This window comes from Hyperolius riggenbachi, chromosome 11 (genome assembly GCF_040937935.1).
Source record: "Hyperolius riggenbachi isolate aHypRig1 chromosome 11, aHypRig1.pri, whole genome shotgun sequence".
NCBI classification, from domain to species: domain Eukaryota; kingdom Metazoa; phylum Chordata; class Amphibia; order Anura; family Hyperoliidae; genus Hyperolius; species Hyperolius riggenbachi.
Window position 1 is genome coordinate 208912280 of NC_090656.1, and position 25058 is coordinate 208937337.

At 43.7% G+C, this 25058-nt stretch overlaps 1 protein-coding gene across 10 annotated transcripts in view; it reads right to left on the bottom strand.

Annotated features, from left to right (window-relative positions):
* Nucleotides 1-25058, bottom strand: part of NAV2 (neuron navigator 2) — a 629613-nt gene that overhangs the window by 62189 nt on the left and 542366 nt on the right. For 7 of the 10 annotated variants that reach the window (XM_068260211.1, XM_068260212.1, XM_068260210.1 and 4 more), the window contains 4 exons: nucleotides 10645-10783; nucleotides 8144-8435; nucleotides 6551-7244; nucleotides 1721-2173 (listed from right to left, as the gene is read on the bottom strand). In XM_068260211.1, the coding sequence (XP_068116312.1) occupies nucleotides 1721-2173; nucleotides 6551-7244; nucleotides 8144-8435; nucleotides 10645-10783 (1578 nt within the window). The remainder of the gene's footprint in view (nucleotides 1-1720; nucleotides 2174-6550; nucleotides 7245-8143; nucleotides 8436-10644; nucleotides 10784-25058) is intronic. The other 3 variants (XM_068260213.1, XM_068260209.1, XM_068260217.1) reach the window with 1 other exon arrangement.

Consider the following 25058-nt stretch of genomic DNA (forward strand, 5'->3'; position numbering starts at 1 on the left):
GGAATGGATCAGGGATCTCTGTACAGCACTGTGGAATATGTCAGAGCTAAAGAAATGTATAATAATAATGTGATGAGAACATTAGAGCTGGGAGGACATTAGAGTGTATGTTCCTGTGGTGCAGATACTAATACAATTAAGTGATCTCTGTACAGCACTGTGAAAAAGTGTTGTAAAAATATAATAATAATACTGTGTGACTATTCTCTGGTGCATTGACTCATGGGAATGGTCTTGCACACTCTGTGCGGTACAGCCAAACATGACAAAACATATTCTCATAGTTTGATGTACACAGAAAACACAAGTCTTGGGGAAGAATATGCTGAAGTTGAAGGAAATGATCAGATACCCAATATAAATATGGAATGGCAAAGAGCACATTTTCCGTCTAGTAATCCCATAAAGTAAAAAGTTTTGCACAAAAAGTGGCAGCTAATGGACTAACACACCGCTACAAAAACTTCCCTTACTTCCTCAAATATTACATTTCTGTACATACAAAATTCTGAAAGCCATTCTTTTTTTAAATAAATAACTTTCAATAAGGTTTAATGATCATTAAAAAAAATAATCAATTTGAATGTGATCGGGGTCCAGTTTCATAGAGGATTTAGGTAAATATAAACCAAATATAAATAACAAATTTTCCCTTATCAACAGGTGTGCAACAGAACTACTTCTCTAGCATGTGCTTCCCTCTACAAATCCACACTGAGGCCTCCCTCTGTCCCCATAGCGATAGTCTGTAGACATGGAGGCGGGGCTTGTGGCCACACAGCCTGCTATACATTGTTGATATAGATATACAATGGTCATTTGTTTTTGCCTCAGTGTGGATTTGAATGTCGATGTGGGTGTTCTATCAGTACAGGCCATTTGGTTTCTAAATGCCCTTGGTCCTGGTGATTTCGACATTGAGATCTCTCTACATCTTCATTTCCACTTGTTTCTAAAATCCAGGTTGTCCCACCCACTTTCAGGTGCCTCGCCTCCTCCCATTACTTTTTTGTACCTCTTATTACAGGTGTATAAAATATCCAGTGGAAAACTGGATGGCGGCAGCAGGCATGCATACCTGGAACCTTCCCTACAGAGTCCTTAAAGGACCATTATCATGAAAAATAGTACCATTTAAAATACATGTGTACACATACTTATAAGAAGTATATTTTTCTTAGAATAAAATGAACTATAAATTACTTTTTTTCCCCTTGTTCCTGTTGTTTACAGTAGGCAGTAAAAATCTGATAAGTGTGAGGCTTTGGACTAGTCAATCTCCTCATGGGGGATTTTCAGGGTGTTGTTTACTTTCAAGTGCACTTACTCAATGGCAGTTGCTCTATCCAACTGCTAAAACAAATGAGCTGGCCGGCATCTTTGTGTAGATCCTTTCTGTGGATTCCCCATGAGGGTATGGACTAGTCCAAAACCTGCCAGATTTTTAGTACCTGCTGTGAGAGACAGCAACATGGGAGAAAATTAATTTATAGTGATTTTAATCTGGGATGAGTGTACGTCTTATACGTACGTGTGCATGTATTTTCAATTTTTCTCCATAGTGGTCCTTTTCATGATAGAATCTAGTTTAGCTCTCCTTTATCCACTAAACACTCAAACATCACTTCTGGGTGGAGTGATTCTTTAAATTCTCATTTGACATTTATACACTGTACGTGGCAGCTTCACATAAGGGTGTGTGGACATGCGGAGTGCTTACCTCTCAGACATGGTGGTTTTCACGCTGCTGGTCCTCACAAATCCAGACATGGAGTCATCGCGGGGAGAGGCGGTCAGGGCGCTGGGGGAATTGTTACTGCTGAGGGAGATGTCGATGGACTCGCAGCTGGTGTGGAGGCTGCTGACCGACTGGAATCCCAGACCATCCTTGCTGATGGCGGAGGAGCTGCTGGCATTGGTGCCCCACGTGAGGCTGTTGGAGGGTGCGGAATGGGCAGAGCCGGGGCTGGAGGCCAGAGGGGAGGGGTTCAGGTCCATGGCTTTCCCGTACAACGGGCTGCTGCCCCCGCTGCTCATCATGCTGCTACTGGATGGTGAATCCGGGTGAGAGGAGGAGCTCATGGTGGCGTGGGGGTTGGAGATGATCACAGAGTTTTTCATGTTCTCAGAAGTGGTGACTGGACCCGGTTTGTTGGGCTTTCCACCAAAAAGCCTGCAAGTCGGAAATCAGAATAGGGACATTACAGGGGAACTCTAACTCACATCATGCTGCTGTCAACAAATATCAAATTTAGCGTTACTTGTGTTCATTAGAACTAGGAGAAGCATGTTATCCTTTCAAGTGATCAGACATTACGACTGATTTCTCAATCCGTCGGAAAACAACCTTAAAGGAGACAATTGTTTGTCTTTTCTGTTAGGTCTGCAGAATAATTCACTTGCTATCAGGGGACAATGCAATCATTTTGATCAGTTGTCATTCAGGGGTGTATATTGGCTCGAGCTAAATATTAAGGCCTGATTACCCTTCCATTTACATGATTTTATCAAATCAGAAGAGAATCAGTGCCGCAACATAGCTGCCTCAATAATCTTTTGATTGTTTCTGGTCCAAAATCAGTCAAAATGATTGATTGGGAATGCAGGCAGTGTCTCAATCCGGCGTGTGGCGGAAACGGCGTTTAATATCGCGACAACTAACGGAGCCCCAGACGGAGTCCTTTCCCAGGCTATAAGTGTCACCGCATGCCCCTGTGCTACGTTAAAGCTTCACCTCTCTGATTTCTGGCCTCCTCTAGTGCTTTTTTGTAACTGTGAGCACCTAATCCACGTGATACTGGAACCTGTTGTGACGTCACTATATGCATCGAGTCACGTGGTACAGGTGCTCGCTGTGATGGTGAACACCGGAGGAAGCGAGGAGTCTTTATCTTAAAGCTCTTGCTTGCTTGGTTACAGTCATGTGACTTGTTTGATTGGCTGATCAATTTGCCGACGTGTTTTTCTGGGAGATATGGTCTGCGCAAATACTGTAACATTCACTAAAGTAACACAGCTACTTAGTAATGATCTTGGCCGCTCTCTTCTACCTGTGCATGGAGTGACTGTTTAAAGGGAAGGTTCAAGCAAAATAAAAAAATGAGTTTCTCTTTCCTGGGGCTTCTCCCAGCCCCATGTAGCCATCCTGTGCCCTCGTAGTCACTCACTGCTGCTCCATTCCCCCGCTGGCAGCATGCCGACCTCGGAGGTCAGCGGGCTGCATTGCGTACATTTTTACGCATTACCGCTAGTGCCTGAACATTAACACATACATTTACGCATTGAACCAGTAATGCGTAAAAATGTATGTGTTAATGTTCCTGCACTAGTGGTAATGCGTAAAAATGTACGCAATGCGGCCCGCCGACCTCCGAGGTCGGCAAGCTGCCAGCGGGGGACTGGAGCAGCTGTGAGTGACTACGAGGGCACAGGATGGCTGCATGGGGCTGGTAGAAGCCCCAGGTAAGTGAAACTCATTTTTTTATTTTGCTTGGACATTCCCTTTAAAGTGGACCTGAACTCTTGCACAGGACTGAAGAAATACAAAGACAAATATATCCTGTATGTATTTAGAGAGTTTAGCCCCTTCATTTGTGTCTAATCACAAGCTCTAATTTGATCCTTCCCTGTGTCACATGACTGCCTATGGCAGAAATGGGCATTTGAACGCACAGGAGGTTAACAATATGTCCGCTTCCATAAATTAGGAAGTAGAAACAGTGCAGATTTATTTTAGGGATTTGTATCAGCTGTAACAAAGAAATGTTTTTTGTTCACAGGTTATTATGCTGTGTATCTTTTAGAGCAGAGAGGAGTTCTGAGTTCAGGTCCGTTTTAAAGGCAGAGCAACATAACAAACAGTCTATTGTTTACACTTCCTTCTTCCTGTCAACTGCCCTACATACTTTTTCAAACTTTTGTGGTTGCTACAACTAATCTGTACACACAGATATCCATCCGCCTGTTTGTAAAGAAGAAATTGGTAATGGTATGGTCAGTCATGCACAGTGCAGTACTCAGCAGCCTCAGGAGAGCAGCAGTGCATTGTGGGGAAGTCCAAAGACACCAAACACCTACCTTTACTATAACCCTGTCACTAGTTTAACTAGTCAAACTGATGACAGGGCTTAGCAAGGTGAAGGAAAAGTTCAACATTCCTAAACATTTAATTATATTTCTTAACAGTGTCACCCAGCTGGCAGAAGATAGTGTTGCGACTGTAAATTCTGGACTTTACCTTACCTGTGAGGCTGCAAGTTACCTCTGATGCTTGCCCTAGTCTAACCTCCATGATAGGAGTTTGTTTAAACTGGAGAGTCAGATGAAGGCCAGTCAGACAGTACTGTCATCCCTTCACAGACACTCACAGAGAGACTTCTCAGTGATAAAGTGGCATTACCTTTATGAGAGGAACTCAGCCACAGCATTTGCTGGACAATGTGTTCCTGCATTCTAAGTGAACCAGAGAGGATGTATTTTACCATATATATCAGAGGGAACATTAGAGAAAACACCTACCTTGCTCTCTGTTTCATCCTTGTCTGCTCAGTCTGCCTGTTATCATCCCTGATAAAATCCTCGACTGAGCATTCAGTCTGGCTTTGCTCAGGAATCATTACAGCTGAGTCATTACAGCAGAGCCAGAAGGGGGCAGCTTGTGCTTGAAAAGACATCAGAGAAGACAGATTCAGCTATAATGATTCCTGAGCAAAGCCAGACTGAATGCTCAGTCGGTGATTTTATCAGGGCTGATAACAAGCAGGCTGAGAAGTGAAGAATGAAACAGAGAGCAGTGTAGGTGTTTTCTCTAATGTTCCCACTGATATATATATGGTAAAATACATGTGGGTGCTTCGTCTCTGGTTCACTTTAAGCATCAGTGTCTATTAACAACCCTGGCAGGTCATGTTACAATATAGAATACACAGGTAGGCATAGGGAGGGAAACCCAATTCAATCAGAGATAATTTTCATACTTCGATAAGTACTATCTTCAAGGCACAGCAAGCATAAAAATACTCATATTGTTCTAAATTGCACTGCGGCAGTCGGGGATGCGTGACACCACCGCAGGAGCTTGAAACTGTGGCACCTGGGAGTCTACCTGGAGAATATGGAGGAGCCCATACAGACTGGGGGCTTGAGAACAGCCCCCTGAAGGTAAGTAGTTCCTGTCAGCCCCCTCCCCCCACCCAACATTATTTATGACCCTCCCTTAAAGCCTAAGCACACTCGTGCGACTCTGTCCACTATTCAGCAACACATCAGTGTTACAGATACGGAAAAGTGTGCAGAAGCGGACACTTGCGCCCATTTGCCAAATCTCTCTAAAAAAAGCTGAGCGTGATTTTGCTACTCAAAAATGGAGCGATTGATAGGAAAGCGATTTTGGAGCTTGCTTTCCCTTATGCAATCGCTCTGAAATGCTGCAGGACCCGCGATTGCCATTTTGGCTCCTGTGGGCTCACCTCCATTAACTTTCATCAGTCTAGCACTTTGTAATCACCGTCGATTCCAAAGGGCAGCTGAAAACGCTGTAGTGTGCTCAGCCCCTTATGGTCTATTTTGTCACATGGGTGCTCAGATCCAGGGCTGTGGAGTCGGGACAAAAATCAACAGACTCCTCAGTTTATGAAACCTCCAACTCCAGGTACCCAAAAATTGCTCCGACTCCCCAGCCCTGCTCAGATCCCTGCCTAAAAAAAAATTAATATTCCGCTCCTTGGTGAAATATGCTTGGAAGAACAAAGAGAAATCGAGAGCCCGATATGGTGTAGTATTGTTAAGTTGGTTGTGGTTAAAAGCAAAATATTTAGATATACTCACAAACATGGGTTACCCATAGGCAACCACTTCAAGTGCAGGTGGGGAGTATTAGAACCTGACCCCACTCAGGTTTTTAAGATGTCGCTCTCTGTAGATAGGAAACGGGGTAGCACCCCTCCACCGAGGGTGGACTCAAGATTTCAGCAAGGCTTGGTGTACAGAGGCGCCAGAGTAGAATAAAAACGTTTAAAAACCGTCTAAAAGAGGGGGATGTTCAGGTGGACTTACCTCCCTCAAAAATATAAAACTCAATTGAGTCACAATATATCAATACAAAAATATATTATTGAACTCCACTTAGTGCAACGCGTTTCGCAGGTGTGGTCCCGCTTCATCAGGCAAACAGGAGTATAACTCAATGGGTCTAGATGCAGAAGTGAGCGCCTCACTTCTGCATCTAGACCCATTGAGTTATACTCCTGTTTGCCTGATGAAGCGGGACCACACCTGCGAAATGCGTTGCACTAAGTGGAGTTCAATAAAATATTTTTGTATTGATATATTGTGACTCAATTGAGTTTTATATTTTTGAGGGAGGTAAGTCCACCTGAACATCCCCCTCTTTTAGACGGTTTTTAAACGTTTTTATTCTACTCTGGCGCCTCTGTACACCAAGCGTTGCTGAAACCTTGGTGAAATATGACTGGCACGACTACTCCCACTACCTGCCAGCCACACACAGTGTGAAGCATGTAAAACCTACAGTAGACATCTGGCATCCTACCTGCGCAATGTGGGCGAGGACACATCGGGGTATTTGCTTCCTTGCTGACGATTATTCCCTGGTGCACCTTGCGATGCTGGGTTCATTTTAACGGAGTTGCAGGATGCCACGCTCTCGTTATCTGATGAGATGCCCTTTTCCCTGTCGGTTTGGTTGATCAGTCCGGAGATAGAGTTCCCAAGGGCCACCTTGCCGGCCTCACGCAGTTTGGGGACGGGCAGCCCCGCTGACTTGCTGCTGATGTTGGAGTCGATGCTGCTGGTGCTGGATCGGTTGCCGGCTCCGCTCCGCGATTTGCTGGGCCGAGGTAAGCTGCGGTACTGGAGGTTAGTCCTGGCACTGAGCTGTAAGTAGCTGTCGTCTTGGTTCTGGGAGCCGTCTACGCTGGCTTTGCGGTTTGAGGATCTGCCAATGAGAGCTGCCGATTTCGGCATCTTACCCAATGTAGCAGAGCCGCTGGTGATGGTGACACCGCTGGTGGTGATTATAGGCATGGCGACAACTGTGCTACCGGGCTTCTTAAAGCCAAAGGTGTTTGTGTTTGCTGATATCGACCTGGCGGTGTTACTCGGGGGCTTCTTGGCTTCGTCACCGCTGCTGCGGCCCGCGTCCGATGGAGAACGCTTCACCTGGCCAGACTTTGGGGATATTCGACCTTTCTCAGATACCTTTGCATCGTCTGTTTTCCCCATTCCTAGAAAGGAATGAGGCAAGTTTAGCATGCTATCCCATAAAGCATACATGTCAAACTCTGACCCACATCAAATTTGGCCGGCAAGTAGTTTTCCCACTTTGCATTATTTTTGGCCCACTCTAGACCACCAGGAAAGCTATATTAGGGCTGAAGCCCTAGATCACAGGGAAGTCATATGGGGGAGGGAGGGGAAAAGCAAAAGACGCCAGGGAATCCGTATGGGTGGGAGAGGGGTCACTAGACACCAGAGAACTGTATAGGGGAGAGAGTGGGGCCACTAGGCACCAGGGAACTGTACAGGGAAGGGAGGGGGGCACAAGACAGCAGAGAACTGTACAGGGGAGGGAGGGGGCAACTAGACACCAGGGAACTGTATAGGGAAAGGAGACAGGACCACTAAACACCAGGAAATTGTATAGTGGAGGGAGGGAGGACCACTAGACACCAGGAAACTGTATAGAGGAGTGAAGGGGCCACTAGACACCAGGGAACTGAATAGGGAAGGGAGAGGACCACTAGACACCAGGGAAGTGTATAGGGGAGTGAAGAGGCCACTAGACACCAGAGAACAGTATGGGGAGGGAGGGGGCCACTAGACACCAGGGGACTGTAGAGCAAAGGGAGGTGGCCACTAGACATTGCGGTTGGCCAGCAACTTGGTCCCAGTGTTCAATTTCGTCCCACTTTGTAGTTGAGTTTGACACCCCTCCCATAAAGCAAGATACTAGTGAAAACCATTTGGTTTCTTATGCTTTTAGGTTTAATACTTTGTTTCGCCCTGTTGAGGCAATTTTCCATTGACATCAGGGTGAGGAGTATCACTCCACGGGGTGCACAGAAAGCAATAAACACCAGACAGAGGTTGTATTCCCTTCACCCTATAAACAAGTATAACTTACCAGTCCCGGGTGTTTTCAGGGTCCCTGTTGTGGTAGTTTTGGTCCGCGGAGCTGTGATCCCCACTTGCGCTGTCATTCCTCTCCGCCAGGAGCCGGTCTGCGAGATGACCGTGTTCTTCCTCCCGGACGAGCTTTTCTCTGACTCATCTGAGAGGTCAGAGGGGTTTTTCCGCCACTTACATCCGGACTCCATCTTCCCCCCACTGTCCGAACCACCCTCCGATCTCTTCAGATCATCGCCGGACCACAGCGAGTTGCGATCAACGTGAAGGTGCTTCTCTGCATCCGTCTGCTTGACATAGGAGAGGCAAGTATAACATTGGCCACACACACACACCATACAATTTCTTATACATTTACTTTAAATTCAAGAATTACAACCAGTTTTTCTGATTGGTTGTAACAGTTGAAAAATGTGACCATTGTACACGACACACACATGTTACATTTTCTTCAATTATGAACAAAAATGGAGTGAAAAAATTGCTTGGGTCTATAAATCAAGAAATTGATCATCTACCCAACACCATTCAATTATATATTTGCTGATAATTATAACACTTATCTGCTTTGTTTGCACTGTTGCACCTGTAGTTCACCAGCACTGTTTGTACCTTGCCCTACCCAACTCTCTTTCTTCTCTAAATTGGACTACAGTAATTTATACATATTTAGGACTGGATGAATTTCCGGCTATTGTTTATCCACCAGGTTATTCTTATAGTTGCCCATTTGTGATAAGAGTTAGTCCTTGCTCACATCATAAATCGCAATCACCAGCGTTTTGCGATTTTGTGCACTTTTTTTTGCGCCTCCCAGTTCGCGTTAGTGTTTTTTTGTACAGCGCTTTTCTAAGCGCTTTTGCAGAGCGATTTGTTTTTTCTCTTCCTGACGTCGGTCAGGAAGTGAACTCTTTGACCCGGAAAAGAATAAATACAATGTATTTATTCTAAAAAGCGCTCGGGAAATCGCTGTACAAAGCGCTTTGCGATTTCCCTATAGCTTCCATTACAGACAAATTGCCCAGAAAATGGTACAGGCAGCGCTTTGGTGAGCGGATCGGAATCAAACCGCTCATATGCGAACATTCTCATAGGGAATCATTGTACAAGCGCTTTTAGGGCGATTTCTGAAATCACCTGCGCTCAAAAAACACTCGCAAACACCCTTAGTGTGACCAAGACCTTAGAGAATATACAAACTCTAGATCTCTCCTTTTTTTCATTTGTTGATGTACATTTTCTATACATTTTCCTATGATGCATGATTAGCTACAACCCTTTGTCACTGTGAAGTCCTGCTCCTCAGATATTTTCATTTCCTGCTTGTAGACTTGCTGACTGTCTATAGGCAGGAATGCCTCAACATTGGGACTTCAATTAAGACAAATTAAAAGCTTCCATCTGTTCTCCTGTAAAGTATGATCAGATACCTTTACTTCATTACTGGGATTTGAGAGAGACAAAGTAAAGGCATTTGTACATTCTCCTCTGAATCATGATTAGCTAACACCTTTACTTTGTCTCTGTGAGGTCCCATTCCTTATGCTGAATACACACGGTGCGTTCGCGCACTCGATTTCCCGCTCGATTCCCGTCGATTCGTTTATTTCCAACATGTCCGATTTGGATTTCGATGGATCGTTAGGTTGATTCGGCATACTTTGCATGCGAATCGGCCTAACGATCCATCGAAATCCAAATCGGACATGTTGTAAATAAACGAATCGACGGGAATCGAGCGGGGAAATCGAGTGCACGAACGCACCGTGTGTATTCAGCATTAGATATTCCCACTTCCTGCTTATAGACTTGCTGCCGGTCTATAGGGAAGAATGCCTCAGCAACGGGACTTAAAAGCAACAAAGTAAAGGCATTTGTCTATTATCCTCAAAAGCATGATTAACTAGACACCTTTACTTTATCACTGTGAAGTCCTATTCCTCAGATATTTCTTCTTCTTGCTTGTAGACTTACTGCCTGTCTACAGGCAAGAATGCCTCAGCAATGGAACTGAAGAGAGACAAAGTAAAGGCATTTGTACGTCCTCCTCTTAAGTATGATCAGCTACAAACCTTTACTTTGTCTCTGTGCAGTCCCATTCCTCAGTTCCTTGCCAGTAAACTGGCAGAAAGTCTATAAGTAGGAAGGAAGAATATCTGTGGAACAGGACTTCACGCAGACAAAATAAAGGGATGTGGCTAATCATGCTTCATAGGAGACCATATAAAACGACAACCAGAGTTCAGGCACATTATGGGAAGAAGCAAACTACAGCAGTGCCAAATCTTTGCAGAAGGCGTAAATCTGTTGTGCAGGAACAAAAAAAATGAACAGACCCTAAAGTTTCAGCGGATGTTGAGCAAGTCACCCCCATTACATGAGTAATTCTAGTAATTGGCTCGCAGTGTCTATAATCCCTGTGATGATGTCACGGCAAATTATTTGGGATCACAGCAGGACTCAGCAGTCATTACACAGAGAAGGTGGGCGGGTCCTCACCTGGGCGTCCAGGTTCTTCCTGGATGATGCTGGCGTATTGGCGTAGGAGCTGATGGAGGAGCTGGTGTTGATGTCATCGGTGCTCAGGTTGTCGATGGTGTCGCTGATACCGCTGCTCACCGAGCTGCTGTCATCCCAGCTGAAAGAGACACAAGGAAGCCTTTAATGAGCGACTGCGCGGAACACGCCAAAACAAACTGCCTGCGCCAAGCTCAGTACACAGCGTCGCTATCACACCTCCGTACAGCACACAGGCCCCGCTTGTTATGAAATAACTTTCTCCAACCACACGGAATCCCGCCCGGGAGGCCGATACTGACTGATCTGTTTAACTCCAGGGAAAAAAAACATTCTTTCCAACGGACAAGGCTATAAAAGGCACATCTGAATGCCAACGTACTGGACTTTATACACGACATCAGTGTAACCACTGCTCACACATCACACGACATCAGTGTAACCAGTTCTCACACATCACACGACATCAGTGTAACCGCTCCTCACACATCACCTCTCATACCACTATTGTTATGCCAGTTCTCACAGTTTTATACACTAATATGAATGACAAGAAAAAGTTTTATAAATTTCTCTACCTTTTTTAAAAAAAATACTTTTTATACTTAACATTACACTAGAGCATTTGCGATTGTCGGCAATTCGGCAATAAGCGTTAAACATCTGATAATCTCCCCAGTGTGAATGGGCCCTAAGACAGAAATAAAGAAATGTCTTGACAGATGCTGACTGGCTGTAGCTCCTTTACAATATTACCCCTGCCCCTCAAAAAACTATGCAGAGCGGGTGTTCTGACTTCGCTGGCTGCATACTCAGACACTACTGAATCCAAAGGATCAGCATGACAGCTGGAATCTTAAATGGAACTAGACCTTATGCTGGGAATACACCATAAGTTTTTTCAGCAGATAGATGGTTCAAAAGATAATTTCCGACACGTCAGATCTTATTTCCTATTGTTTTTCTGATCGATTTCTCATAGAAGTGAATAGAAATTGATAAAAAAAAAAGATAATAAAATCGTCAGAAATAAGATCGGACAGTAAATCGACAGAAAAATCTCATCGTGTATTCCTAGCATTAGGCTCGTTAGAATAACGGGCGCTGGAACCTGCAGCACTTCAGTCTCCCCAACCCTGAAGGCAGCAGCGTCACCCCTCTGTTTGCCCTCTCCCACCACACACAGTCCGCTCTCTCCTCTGTTCTCCTGGGTTCTGGACTGCCCCCCTCTTTCCAGGCAACCAATCAGGAGCCATGGTAGCCCCTGAGCCTTAAAGGATACACAAAGTGGCGTGACATGATGAGATACCTGTATGTACAGTGCCAAGCACACAAATAACTAAGCTGTGTCCCCTTTTTTTTCTTTCTCTGTCTGAAAGTTAAAAATCAGGCATGTAAGGGACAGCTTCTGTCTGGGTCAGGACCAGATGGACGATAGCATAACCCTCGCTGATAAGAAATTACAGTCATAAAACACTTTCCAAGCAAAAAATGGCTTCTGAGAGCAGAAAAGAGATAAAAAGGGTCAATAGTTCATATATTTTAGTTCTGGCATACTTCAATGCATGTGTCATTGAGCAGAGACAATTAAACAGTAAAAACTTAATAAGGAGATTTAAAATGTAAATCAAACTGTGGGATATCTAAAAGTCAATTTTAGGAGAAGGAGGATAGATAGTCAGCAGTTAAAATCTGACAGAACCGACTGGTTGCGGACTGGTTCATCTCCTCATGGGGGATTCTCAGGGTTTTCTTGGTTTTCAAAAGCATTTCCTGAATGGCAGTTGGCTTGTAAAGTCTAACTGACAAAATAGTGTGCAAGCAAGTAGTAAGTCTGACTGGTATCTTACTATTTTGGCAGTTAAACTGCTGCTGAGGAAATGCTGTTGAAAACAAAAGAAAATCCTGAGAATCTCCCATGAGGAGATGGACTAGTCCAAAACCTGTCCGTTCTGTCAGATTTTAACTGCTTACTTTTTTTCGCTGGAGTGGTCCTTTAAGGGTTTCCACAGAGGGGCAGTGATTTTAAGGTTACAATAAAGGGCAGGTAGGGGAAGAGCGACTTTTTTCTTTAACATGTCCCTCCGTGCTCCCGATAGCTGCTCCTCTGGCATCTACTAGGCACGCAGTGATAGAACGCAGGCCTCATTTCCGTAGTACAGAGCGCTAATCTCATATTACACCAGCGCTATTCTGGGCACGGGCCTGTTTATGTTATGAGGTCTGGAGAACTTGGATTGGGCTCAACGGTGACGTATATCGGTTGCCAACGTGGGCCGGGCGCAAGATGGGAGAAAGCAGCCCCGGCTTCCAGCCAGACCCAGTGACCATTTGAAAAATCGCAGTGATTGAGGATTCGGCAGGAAGGTTCAGGGGGGTGGCAGATGCCTGGCGGGCCAGTCCTGGTACAGCGCTAGGAACACAGAGTACACCTGCCTGATGCAACTAGTCCAGTCAGCGCCTGTTCTATAAATAATTACGGTTTCAGTAGTTTGATTAGGCCAGACGTCTTGTGCTGAGATAAGTAAAGAAACAACTGTGCAGCGCTTCATGAAGAAAGCACCGTCCGATGGGTAATGATCCCATATGGCTTTCATAATGCAAGTAAATATCTAGAAACTATAAACCAAGAATTTTCAACCCTTTAGCAGCCAATTTATTTAGAGGCTTGCAAGTGCTCCAGGCCTATTTATTTTAGCACTTTGTTTTATTTCTTGTCTGCTACATTTCCCTGCTTCTAATTAGTACTGCTGTAATGTGTATTTATGGCCACTTGTCACTAGGGGGCAGTGTGAGACAATAACAAAGAACTTCTGCTTTCAGTTTCTATATTTTCTGCTAGTGAGGAGAGATCAAAGCATGCCAAGAATTTACAGCACAATGAGCTCTGCCAACTGACGTCAAAAGCAGGGCACTTATCTCAAACAAGAAAACTCTGATAACGCTATTGTAGTTGCTAATGGATTAAAAGATGATATAGGCTTTAGCTAGCCATACACTGGTCGATTTCTACCGTCGATATCCAGACGATTCAATCATTCAAAATCGATGCCCCACTATGCTAGCCTTTATGACTGATTTTCGGGTGAAATCTATTGAATGAGTCAATCATACCAGATGGGAGCGTTGTCAGATGGACAGCCCATAGAGTTGCACTGTATAGAACAACACAGTTTCTTTAGAGGCATGGCAATAGCAGTGAATTAAAGGCTCCATCCAATATCTCATTTTCTTAATCAATTAGACTTTGGATTTGATAGAAGCGTCTAGTCCAATGCACGTCATTTAAAATTTAACCTGCTGACTGAGCAAATAAGTGATCGGTACAAAGCCAGAGGTGGTAACGGTTCATCTGATATTACATAGAACTCAGAAATCTGATGGAAATCCAGAGGTGCGTGATAGTACTCAGAGAGTAATCATTTCCAGAATCAGGCTGCATTCATTTACCGGTAACCAACAACAGTCTATTGTGAATCTGTTCCTTCTATTGTCGTTGCTAGGCATTATGGGAAGCATAGTGCCGTGTCAAGCAGACAGCATCAGTCTCTCCCAGTCCCCTTGCTTAAAAAAACAAGAGGTCATCAGGCAGTTCAAAACTAGTAAAGGTATATTTAGACTTAATGGGCGTGGTAACATTGAAAAACAAAGAAATGCCAAAATATAGTGCCCCAAAAATAAGTGTGACCCCCCCCTTGTTTTTTAAATAGGTCCCTATATGCCCCCCTCCTTTTTTGTTCTTGCCTGGTCTTGGTGTCTTTGCCTAGGGGGCGGTTCACACAGACCATTTGTCAGTAGAAAATGACAACCACAAGGGCTGGCACAATCATTTACCATCATCCATGCAAATTCTGTAGTGTCCAGGGTTGGGTAACCACGGTACTTCCGTGTTCCCCTGTGGTGATCAAAACGTGACATAAAAATCAAACAACGGGAAGCACAAACGGAAGTTACTATATGGTTTTATGCTCGCTTGCAGAAAAGCATTTGAAGCGAGGCGCCGAACGGCTGGTTAGATGGCAGGAGCTGTGCAGTGCCAGCGGGATCGTGGGAAGTTTTTGTTTTGTTTGTTTTTTTAAGCTACAGTAACAAGTTTATCTCTGATGCAAATACCAGGAAGCTTCCCATTTTGGATGAGAAAGGACACTATGACCAGAAGGTAATTTAAACCCACCCCGACGTCCCCCCTCCCCACCTTATTAGTTTTTTTTTGTAAATTAATCAACACTTACATTTTTGGTAATATTTGAAGTGGCTGGATAGTGTACTGGTTAAGGGCTCTGACACAGGAGACCTGGGTTTGAATCTCGGCTCTGCCTGGTCAGTAAGCCAGCACCAATTCAGTAAGGAGACTTTGGACAAGACTCCCTAACACTGCTACTGCCTACTGAGTGTACCCTAGTGGCTGCAGCTCTGTTTTGAGTCTACCAGGAGAAAAGCGTGCTATAAATGTTATGTGTATTTGTCTTGAAATCAACCTAATCTGAGAAGGGCTAGACAAGCAGAGATCGCCAAGGTAGAAGAAGATTCAGCCACACAAGGTGGGTCAGATATAGAGCCAGGAGCTACAGCAGGTGAGGCCACGATGAGTCACCAAGTGACGTGAAGAGCCGGCGGTGATCCTCTGGACTGTCCCCATAAACACCATACTAGTTTTGGCTGTCTCTGCTCTGTCATCATAAATTAGTTCTGTTCAGGGTCATTTCTGCAGAACGAGTCTGTTGGCCACTCACCTCCCTCGTGTCTTCTCTCAGCAGCCCATGTTCCCGAGTCCACAGACCCCACTAATTACACAGCGCTGACTGGAAGAACCCGTTCTAGGGTGATTGTTTTAGACAATAGCTCCTATGAGGCAGGGATGGCTTCAGGGGGAATGTGATAGAGGACGGGGGAGGGGTGAGCACTGCTAATCTCTGCTAACAGGATTATGGCGGAAAAAATAAAGTGAGCAATGAGCCCACCTCTGCCCCGAGCCTTCACTCTGCCAGCCCAGGGGATGTCACTTCTCAGCATTGCCCCAAATAATTCAAAACAAAACAGCCTTTGTCACAGATGGACTCAGGAACCAGAGATACACGCCAGGAGGGGGAAGCTCATTTTGGTTGCACAGTACTCAGAACCAACTGAAATCCCCCCAGAATTTCAGTCTGTATTAAACATAATCAATTTATTATATACGAAAACAGAAAAAAATTGAATCTGTTTTGGGTTTTTATTACTTTCTGTGTCTCTAGCTTTCCCCTTACAGTCTGCCCTGACAGAAAGTTGCTAAATCTCCCAACAGAAACAGGAAAAACATATTATTTTGAGTTATAATCTGCCTTATGTACTAATGTGCTCTAATGTCAACTCCTTCCAGCTCAGCAATAGCCACATTATTATTTTTTAGCATTTATATAGCGCCAAATCTTCAGCAGCGTTTTGTTACTTAACTGTCCCTCAGAGGAGCTCACAATCTAATCCTTACCAGAGTCATAAGTCTATGTACCGTATGTATCATGTAGTGTATGTATTATAGTTACATAAAAAAACTAAAAACAAAAAGGTGCCCGTTAAGGTACAATCTCTTGAATGATTGGATCATTCAATTGATTGTTCCATCAACCTAAATTTCAGTAAGGATTCTATTAATCTGATAATTCATTGTAACAATAAGAAAAGGGATGATTACACTATGCTAATAAAATAGTAATGTCATTAGGTGATGGCAATAGGAGCCCCAGCGACCGTCATAAAATGGGATTTTAGTAACAGGTCCACTTTAATACCTAAAGGGCTATTCTACTTTTGTTAAAAAAGAAATGGCAGGATATATATATGAAGTGTTACATAAACTATTTCTAACCATTTTAACCCTGTGATTAAATTATGCTTTCATTCTTGTCTGTAGCTGCTAAACCTATTTTCATACAGTACTGGCAAAAAAAAGTCGGACTAAGCTTGATCAAAACTATAGTTACAGTACATGGTTTGGTAATTGGTATACAGGAAATTGTAGCAACAGTACATGGTTTGGTATACAGGAAACTATAGCAACAGTACAAGGTTTGGTATACAGGAAAATATAGCAACAGTACACGGTTTGGTATATAGGAAACTATAGCAACAGTACACGGTTTGGTATATAGGAAACTATAGCAACAGTACAAGGTTTGGTATATAGGATTTCCTAGAATTTTGCATCAAAGACACAGGTGGCACTGCAGTATCCCAGACTTTAACAAATTGTATTTCCAGAGAGACAGTACATCCAAACTGTGGACATATACTGACAGTAAGGTGAAAGCAGGTGGGTGCCCGGCAAAGCTGGATTATCCACAAGGCAATCCTAGGCAGTTGCCTAGGGGCTGCAGAGAGACCAGGGGCCTAGTGGATGCTACCCCCGAACAAATCTTACTAAAAAAAAAGCCAGGTGACCATCAGCGGTGGGCAAAAACTGCTATCTTGCCTAAGGCCACATTTCCTCTTAATCCATTTCTGGTGCCCGGAGACTGATATGGAGCAGCTAACAGCTTTTTGCGCATCGCGAGACGCTTGTTCACAGCTGCGCCAACCAGCAGTAGGTGGGCGGGGAAGCCCATGCTAAAAACATCACATGACTCCGCCTTCCTATACAGAAACCTACTATGGAGACCGGAGTAGCATGCTAATATAGGAGCCTACATCCAAATCCGGAGCTGTCCAAAAGTAAACGCTTTATCCATGTTTCACACAGGAGGACTCAATTACAGTCACTTATTCAACTTACAAACAATCTCCCAGAACAGAACCTGTTTGTAAGTCGGGGAACGCCTGTACTGGCAAAACAATACTAAGCTGGCTTGAAACTATAGCAACAGTATATGGTTTGGGGTTTCCTAGTATTCTCATCTCCGGTTGTGTCACTGATTTTGGGCTTACCTCGGCGCCTGCAGAAATCAGGAAGTAAAATTTATGGCATTTCAGTGTCTCTTGCAATGATTGAATTCACCAGGCAAGAACAGCGACACATCTGTGGGAGTGGAGGGGATGCCATACTTTGCTGTATACATGCATCGTTCTGTCTCACCATTTCCAGGCAGAAAGTCACCGCAGTGTATGACATAACCAGCCCCAGGGCACAGCCAGTGTGTCTGTGCAACACAACTTGTTACAACACATGCAATGTATATAACTGATCCCTGAGGACGGATTCATTATCTTTTCTGTTACTAGGGAAAGTGGATTTACATTTAAAGAGTCACTCCAACCAAATCCTTCACATCAGCTGTAGCTTAACTTAGGAGATGACCAGAATCCACATTTTATCTTTGCCTGTCTGAGTCTCGGCTGGGGGGGGGGGGGGGGGTATTCCTTTTATTTCATGAACCATCCCTTGACACGGAGAACAGGAAATCTAAGAGGATCAGCAGGACAGTCAGGCAACTGGTGTTGTTTAAAAGGAAACAAATATGGAAGCCTCCATATCACCCTCACTTCAGGTTCCCTTAAAGCCACATACACACAGCAAACTAAAGTCATCTAAAACAACTTGCTTGAGATCATATCGGTAGACTGTCTGACGTCTATACAGACATCCACTTGCATGACTACCTGCTAAACAAAAGCGCAATGTCACAGAAAGAATGGACCCCCAAAACACACACACACCACACACACATACACACACACACACAAACACCACACACATACACCACCCACACACCACACACATACACCACCCACACACCACACACATACACCACACACACACCACACACCACACACACACACACACACAGTTTTAGAAGCTAAAGTGGACATGAACTCTTTCATACGACAGAAGAAGAGCAAAGAGAAATGCTCCCTGTATGTATTTAGAGTTTAGCCTAATTCTGTCTAATTCCCCCTCATCTGTGACTAATCGCCATCGTAATTTGATCTCTCAGCTGCTCCAGCTCAGGAATTATCTCTGATGCAGCAGAGCAGCTAATTTGTAAACACAGGATGTTAACCCCTTGCCTGCTTCCATGAAAGCAGGAAGTAGACATACTGCAGATTTATTGCAGGATTTGTATCAGCTGTAACAAAGAAATGTTTTTCTTTTAAGGTTATTATGCTGCTGCGTATCTTTTAGAGCAGAGAGGAAGTTCTGAGTTTAGGTCCACTTTAACTTACCCAGGGATTCCTCTAGCCCCCCTTGTAGTCCATCTGTCCAATAGATCTGATCACGTTGATGGAATCTGCATATAATTTTTTACAGCCGCCAATCCAGTAGATTCAATCTGATTGGCTGTTGACATTCTGACACTGTCCGTGTAAAAAATAAATGACTGTTGGCTGCTCAGTGACACATGACATGTCCCCTGGTGACCTGTTCATCCTGGCCTGCTCCTGAACCCGCAGACGTGACAGGACAGTTACCCCTTGTAGCTAACCCCCCCCCCCCCCCCCACTGACATAAACATTTACACTCGCCCTGAGGTGGGGTCACACCAAGTCTTCTTGCCCCGGGGCAGTTCCATATTTATGGCAGGCTTTGAACTGCAGACTTTATGGCAGGTTATTGTTCCTGCTGTTGGAGGGGAATTCCACATTCGTTAAATTGTAAAATCTAAAATATATACATAAAAAAATGTACGTTTCTAACAAAGTAAAATCCACTGTAATTACTTTTTACTTTTGTTGCGGTCACTTACATTAGGTAGTAATATGCTTGCTGAGGAATCTGAAAGATTTTGGAGTAGTCCATCTCCTCATGGGAGATTCTCAGAATTACTTTAAGTCTTTGCAAAAACACTTCTTGAAAAGGATCTATGAAAAGTTGCTAGCCAGCCTTCCTACCTCACTTGTACAGTATTTTGAAAGCTGGCTTGAGCAACTGCCATTCAGTAAGCCCTTCTGTAAATTAAGAAACAACTGTGAATCTCCATGAGGAAATGGACTAGTCCAAAACCGGTCAGATCTGTCATATTTTCACTACCTACTGTAAGTGAGAGCGACATCGGAAAACAGTGATTTATAGTGCATTTTTCTCTGGAAGAAACCTACATTTTATATGTTTGTATTTAAAATATTATTTTATATTTTGTGGAAGAGCTGCAGGACTAATGACAAAAAATAAGCAACAGAAGGAGGATGTGGGAGGAGTCACATGATCTGCTCTGTGCTAGTGGGATCACATGACTACCTTTCCCAGAGAGGAATTCTCTAGAATAGCTGCATAAAAATTGTGCAAACAACAATGTAGCCCCTTATTTACACTTGGTAACAATAAAAAAAATCCAAGGGCTTTAATGATCCATTTCTGTGACTGTGCTCCAAAAAGACACCACCAGAAGCAGGAATTGGGGTCACATAGGAGAAGAGAAGGATCCTCAAACATCAATTTATTAAAAGACCGTTCTCATGAAAAATGTAAAATACATGTAAACACATACATATAAGACGTGCATCTCTCCCAGAGTGGGGTGCAGCATAAATTACTTTTCTCCTATGTGGGTGTCACTTACAGTAGGCAGCAACAACCTGACAAATCTGACAAGATGTGTACTACTCCCAACCTCTCATGGGGGATTCTCAACGTTTCCTTTAGTCTTTACAAAGGAACTCTCTGGAAAAGACCCACATCAAGCTGACCAGTCTCTCTGATCATTAGCACACTATGGCCCAGTGCACACCGAGCGGTTTTTGGAGCGATCCGCCGGCCGCATCCGCCTATAAAAACGCTTGTCTAATGTATTGCAATGGAATGGTGCACACCGGCGGTTTGCGGTTTTTGCCAAGCCGCAAACGCGCCTCCTGCTGCGCGTTTGCGGATTTCGGAAGCGTTTCGTCCTCAATGTAAAGTATAGGAAAAACGCAAGCCGCTCTGAAAAACGCTACTTCAAAGCGGTTTGCCAGGCATTTTTGTTACAGTAGCTGTTCAGTAACAGCTTTTACTGTAACAATATGTGTAATCTGCTACACAAAAACGCACGCAAAACCTCTAGGTATGTTTAGAAAACCTCTCTAAACATACCTAGAATCGCTCTGAAATCAGCTCCCAAAACCGCTAGCGTATTGCGGATCTGCTAGCGGTTTTTAGTGTGCACTGGGCCTATTTTATTAGTTTGACTGAACAACTGCTATTCAGTAAGTGTTTTTGAAAATAAAGAAAACCCTGCAAATCCCCCATGAGGAGATAGACTAGTCAAAACCTGTCAAATCTATCAGCTTTTTATTACCTACTAGTCATAAAGCCTATTTAACAATGGGCACTAGGTTACACAGTGACGCGTGTGTGCCTGCGCCCCCCCCCCCCCCCCACACGCCCCTGCGCAGTAAGGCTTTTGGGCACAGACACATGCGGTTTTATTAAATATGATCACAAGTGGCAGAGGCATAGAAAATAGTAGTTTATAGTGAATTTTACTTTGGGATAAATGCACATCTTATATGTACCGTATGTCTATTACATTTTACAATTTTTCACGATAGTGGTCTTTTAAAGTACAAATGAACTGAGAGGGATATTGGGGGTAATTGCTATATTTATTTCCCTTTAAAAAATACCAGTTGCCTGGCAGTTCTGCTAATCTATTATGCCTAGTACACACCATGCAATTTCCCATCAGATTTCAGGTTGAATCGATAATGTCCCCCAGGTCCGATCTGAACACAGCGTACCCAACATAGAAATCAATAATATTCTATTTCTGCTGCTGGAGTAGATTTTACTTTGTAAGAAGCCAGAAGGCAGCGCTTTATCTGTGTTCACATGGCAGAAGAGAACAATATAGCTGCTTCCCTGACATATACACAGGTCATGCCAGACCATTAATAAATCCGCCTCCTCTCTCCCTGAAGGTCACAGAGTTTGGCAGGAGAAGTCCTGACAGGTACGAGGTGATACCGGCCAACGCAGAGAGGTGTGAGATCTTCCAGGACCCTCCAATGGAAATGGTCCAAAAACAGGCAGTGGTGGATTAACTGATGGTGCACCTGTATCCGCAGGCAACAACTGCTGGTGAGTATATTTGTTTGTGTGTGTGTGCACATTGGTTTATTTACAGTTGCAGACATTCAGTGTGTACACACACGCGCATACACACACACACATGCACATACACACACGCGCAAGTAGGCACACACTGGTTTATTTACAGTTGCAGACATTCAGTGTGTGCCTGCTTGCGCGTGTGTGTATGTGCATGTGTGTGTGTGTGTATGCGCATGTGTGTACACACTGAATGTCTGCAACTGTAAATAAACCAGCAATACCCATACAGTACAACAGTACATTACTTGATTCTACATTGAGCAATTAACCGATTAAGCTTATTGGGCAATCCACTACAGTGCGGTTGATCAAAAAAGTCAATCAACTAGTGGCCCACACACTACAAACAAGATCGTACGCAATTCTTCTTCACTAATCGATCTGACCATTGTTGTGACGCCATGCTCTGCAACCAAAAATCCATTCTGTACAAAATCATGTAAACATTAGTTAATTCCTCTATGACCGACCAATATTTTCCATCTTGTCTGACCAAGTAAATATATCCCTTAATCGGATAAAATGATTGAATTAATTGGTTGTTCATACAGGAAAATTGAGTAATGCATGACCACCATTATATGAATCGAAACGTCCCAATAATCTAATCTGGAGATTTATCATATTTAGACTTCTATCATTTAAATCAGAGGTGCCCACACTTTTTTGGCTTGTGAGCTACTTTTAAAAATTAGTCAAAGCGATCTACCTATGTACAATTTTAGGAGCCCACTTGTATATACAGAATGGAAAATATAGTGCGGTCGGGATCTACCATGAAGGCCTTCGCGATCTACCGGTAGATCGCAATCTACCTAATGTGCACCCCTGATTTTAGGCTACTTGCGCACCAAGACGTTACGTTAGGTGCTACGTTAAGGTCGCATAACGTGCACCTAACGCAAGGCCTGGTGCTCTTCGATGTGGACGTCAGAGTGAGCCGCGTTGTGCAGCTCACTCTGGCGTCCGTGATGCCGTGATGCATACTCTTGGACGCATGCGGCATCACGTGGTCCCGCCCGGCCAATCGCCGCACAGAGCGGCCGCACCAGGAAGTAAACACTGCACGTCACAACGTGCAGTGAATATTAATTAGCCATGTGCCTGGCCGCTCTCCACTCCTCCCCAACACTACTGAGCATGTGCAAACAGTCTACCGCGGCTTAAGCCGCTGTAACGCGGTAGCATGCTGCACTTTCGCTACAACGTGCAGCGTTACATGTAACGCAACGTGAGCAGTGTGAACAGCCCACTTGTGTTACATTGCTGTGCGTTGGGGGAGCGTTACAGGCTGCACTAACGTGCGCCTGTAACGTCTTAGTGTGTAAGCAGCCTTAATGATCTCATTGTCAGACAGCTCTGGAAGATTGCAGCCAAGAGGAGAAAGAATTGTTCAAGGCATGAGCCTCGCCCCATAAATTATAGAAAATTTTAATGGTTATCAATCTTGTGACCAATTTATCAGATATTAAAACACAATCTTTAGATCAATTGCTTTAATACCTCTAAAAACATTGTGATCTTGATCTGATTTCTCAGCTAATAAGACTTCAAGTGGCCCTGAACTCCTGCACAGGACAGTGAGATAATAGAGACAAATGCACCCTGTGTGCCTCTAGAGAGTTTATCCTGTCTAATTCCACCTCACCTGCGACTAATCACATCTGTTATTGGATCTCTCAGCTGTGTCAGCTCAGGAATCTCCTCTGCCACAGCAGAGCAGTTAATTTGTAAACACAGGATGTTAACCCTATTTGTGCTTCCATAAAAGCAAGAAGTAGACACATTGCATAGTTATTGCAGGATTTGTATCAAATGTAACAAAGAAATGTTTTTTCTTTAAAAGGTTATTATGCTGTTTATCTTTTAGAGCAGACAGGAAGCCCTGAGTTCAGGTCGTATCTGCAATCCTGTAATAATACAGTCATATAATAATCCTAACATTTGTATAGTCCTTTTTTTCTGTCGGATTCAAAGTGCAGCCACTAAAGCTGGGAACACACCATGCAATTTACACTTCAGATCCAATTTCCGATCAAGATAATGATCAGATCAGATCTCGAAGCTCAAAATCGATTTATTTTTCGATCGGACATTCTGGAAAATATCAGTCGAAATACTGGCTATCATTCCCCCAATCTTCCGCAGGTATAATAAAAAATGGTCACATCTAGTGAAAATCAACAGTTGAAATCAATCACTCCAAGATCTAGTAGTGATTGGAATTACCAATGTCAACTCAATCACAGTAAAGAGGGCCACTAACGGTTCAATTTCTAGCAAAAAATCGTTTGAGCGATCAGAAAATCTGATCTGAAGTTAAAATGTTCACTACACCATCAATGAACCAATCTTTGCTTCCCATCTATCACAACCAACAAGAAAATTCAAATTTTGGTTTGATGAAAATCAACATTGAACGACTATTTTTATAATCGTTAGTAATCGATTGTGTCCATCAACGGAGATTTTTCACAATCAATCCGATCAGAATTTCTGATCGCTCTAACCATTTTTCGCTAGAAATTGTACCAGTGGCCACCTTTAGATTAGATTCAGCACAGGTCTGACTGCAATTCAATCAAACTGCTGGAAGTCACTTTTTATTCATCAATAAACCGTTCAACACCGAAAATTTGAGAAATCAAGTGTTCAGCGGCCAACAGACTACCAGCCTATTCCTGTTTGTTTGCGTTTTTCCATGTGCGTTCTTTCAAAGTAGCCAATGAAAGTTGCTGAGAATTTGCATGCGATGTGCGAATTTATGCTGCAAGTTGTACTTTTTTTGTGCATACAAATTTACAAGCAATTTTTTAGTGTAAACCCTTCAGCAAAAAAACGCGCACAGCTGCACTGGCCAGAGTTCACACCTATCGCATGTAAATTGCGAATGTATGAAAGTGCGTTCGCCTCACATCTTATGAAAATCAATGAACAATTGCACTTCAGATTAAAAATTGCAAATTTGCTTTCATATTTATACAAGCGTGAAAAAAACCCTTACATCTTGCAGCAATGGCTGGGGTCACACTTGGCAAAAATAGCGGGCGTTTTCGCATTAAAAGCTTCCCAATGCACAACCACAGAGCACTGGGAGTAGTATGCGGTTTTCGGCAGCGGGGGAAAAAAAGACAATGCTGCTTTATATCACAGAACGCATGCGATTCCCCTTTGCCGACAGTCAGCTGTTCTCAACTGGCTGCCGGCAAAGAACGCAGATTTGTATTCCCGCCGCCTCAAGTCTGACTATATTTGCTACATTGCATGCAAATTCTCATTGGCTGGACTGGAAAAAAAAAACAGCTAGAGATTTGAATGTGTAGTACGGTTTTGAGCAAAAAAAACCCATACGAGGAGCATGAATAGTGTCCGGAAAAACGCAGATACGGAAAACCGT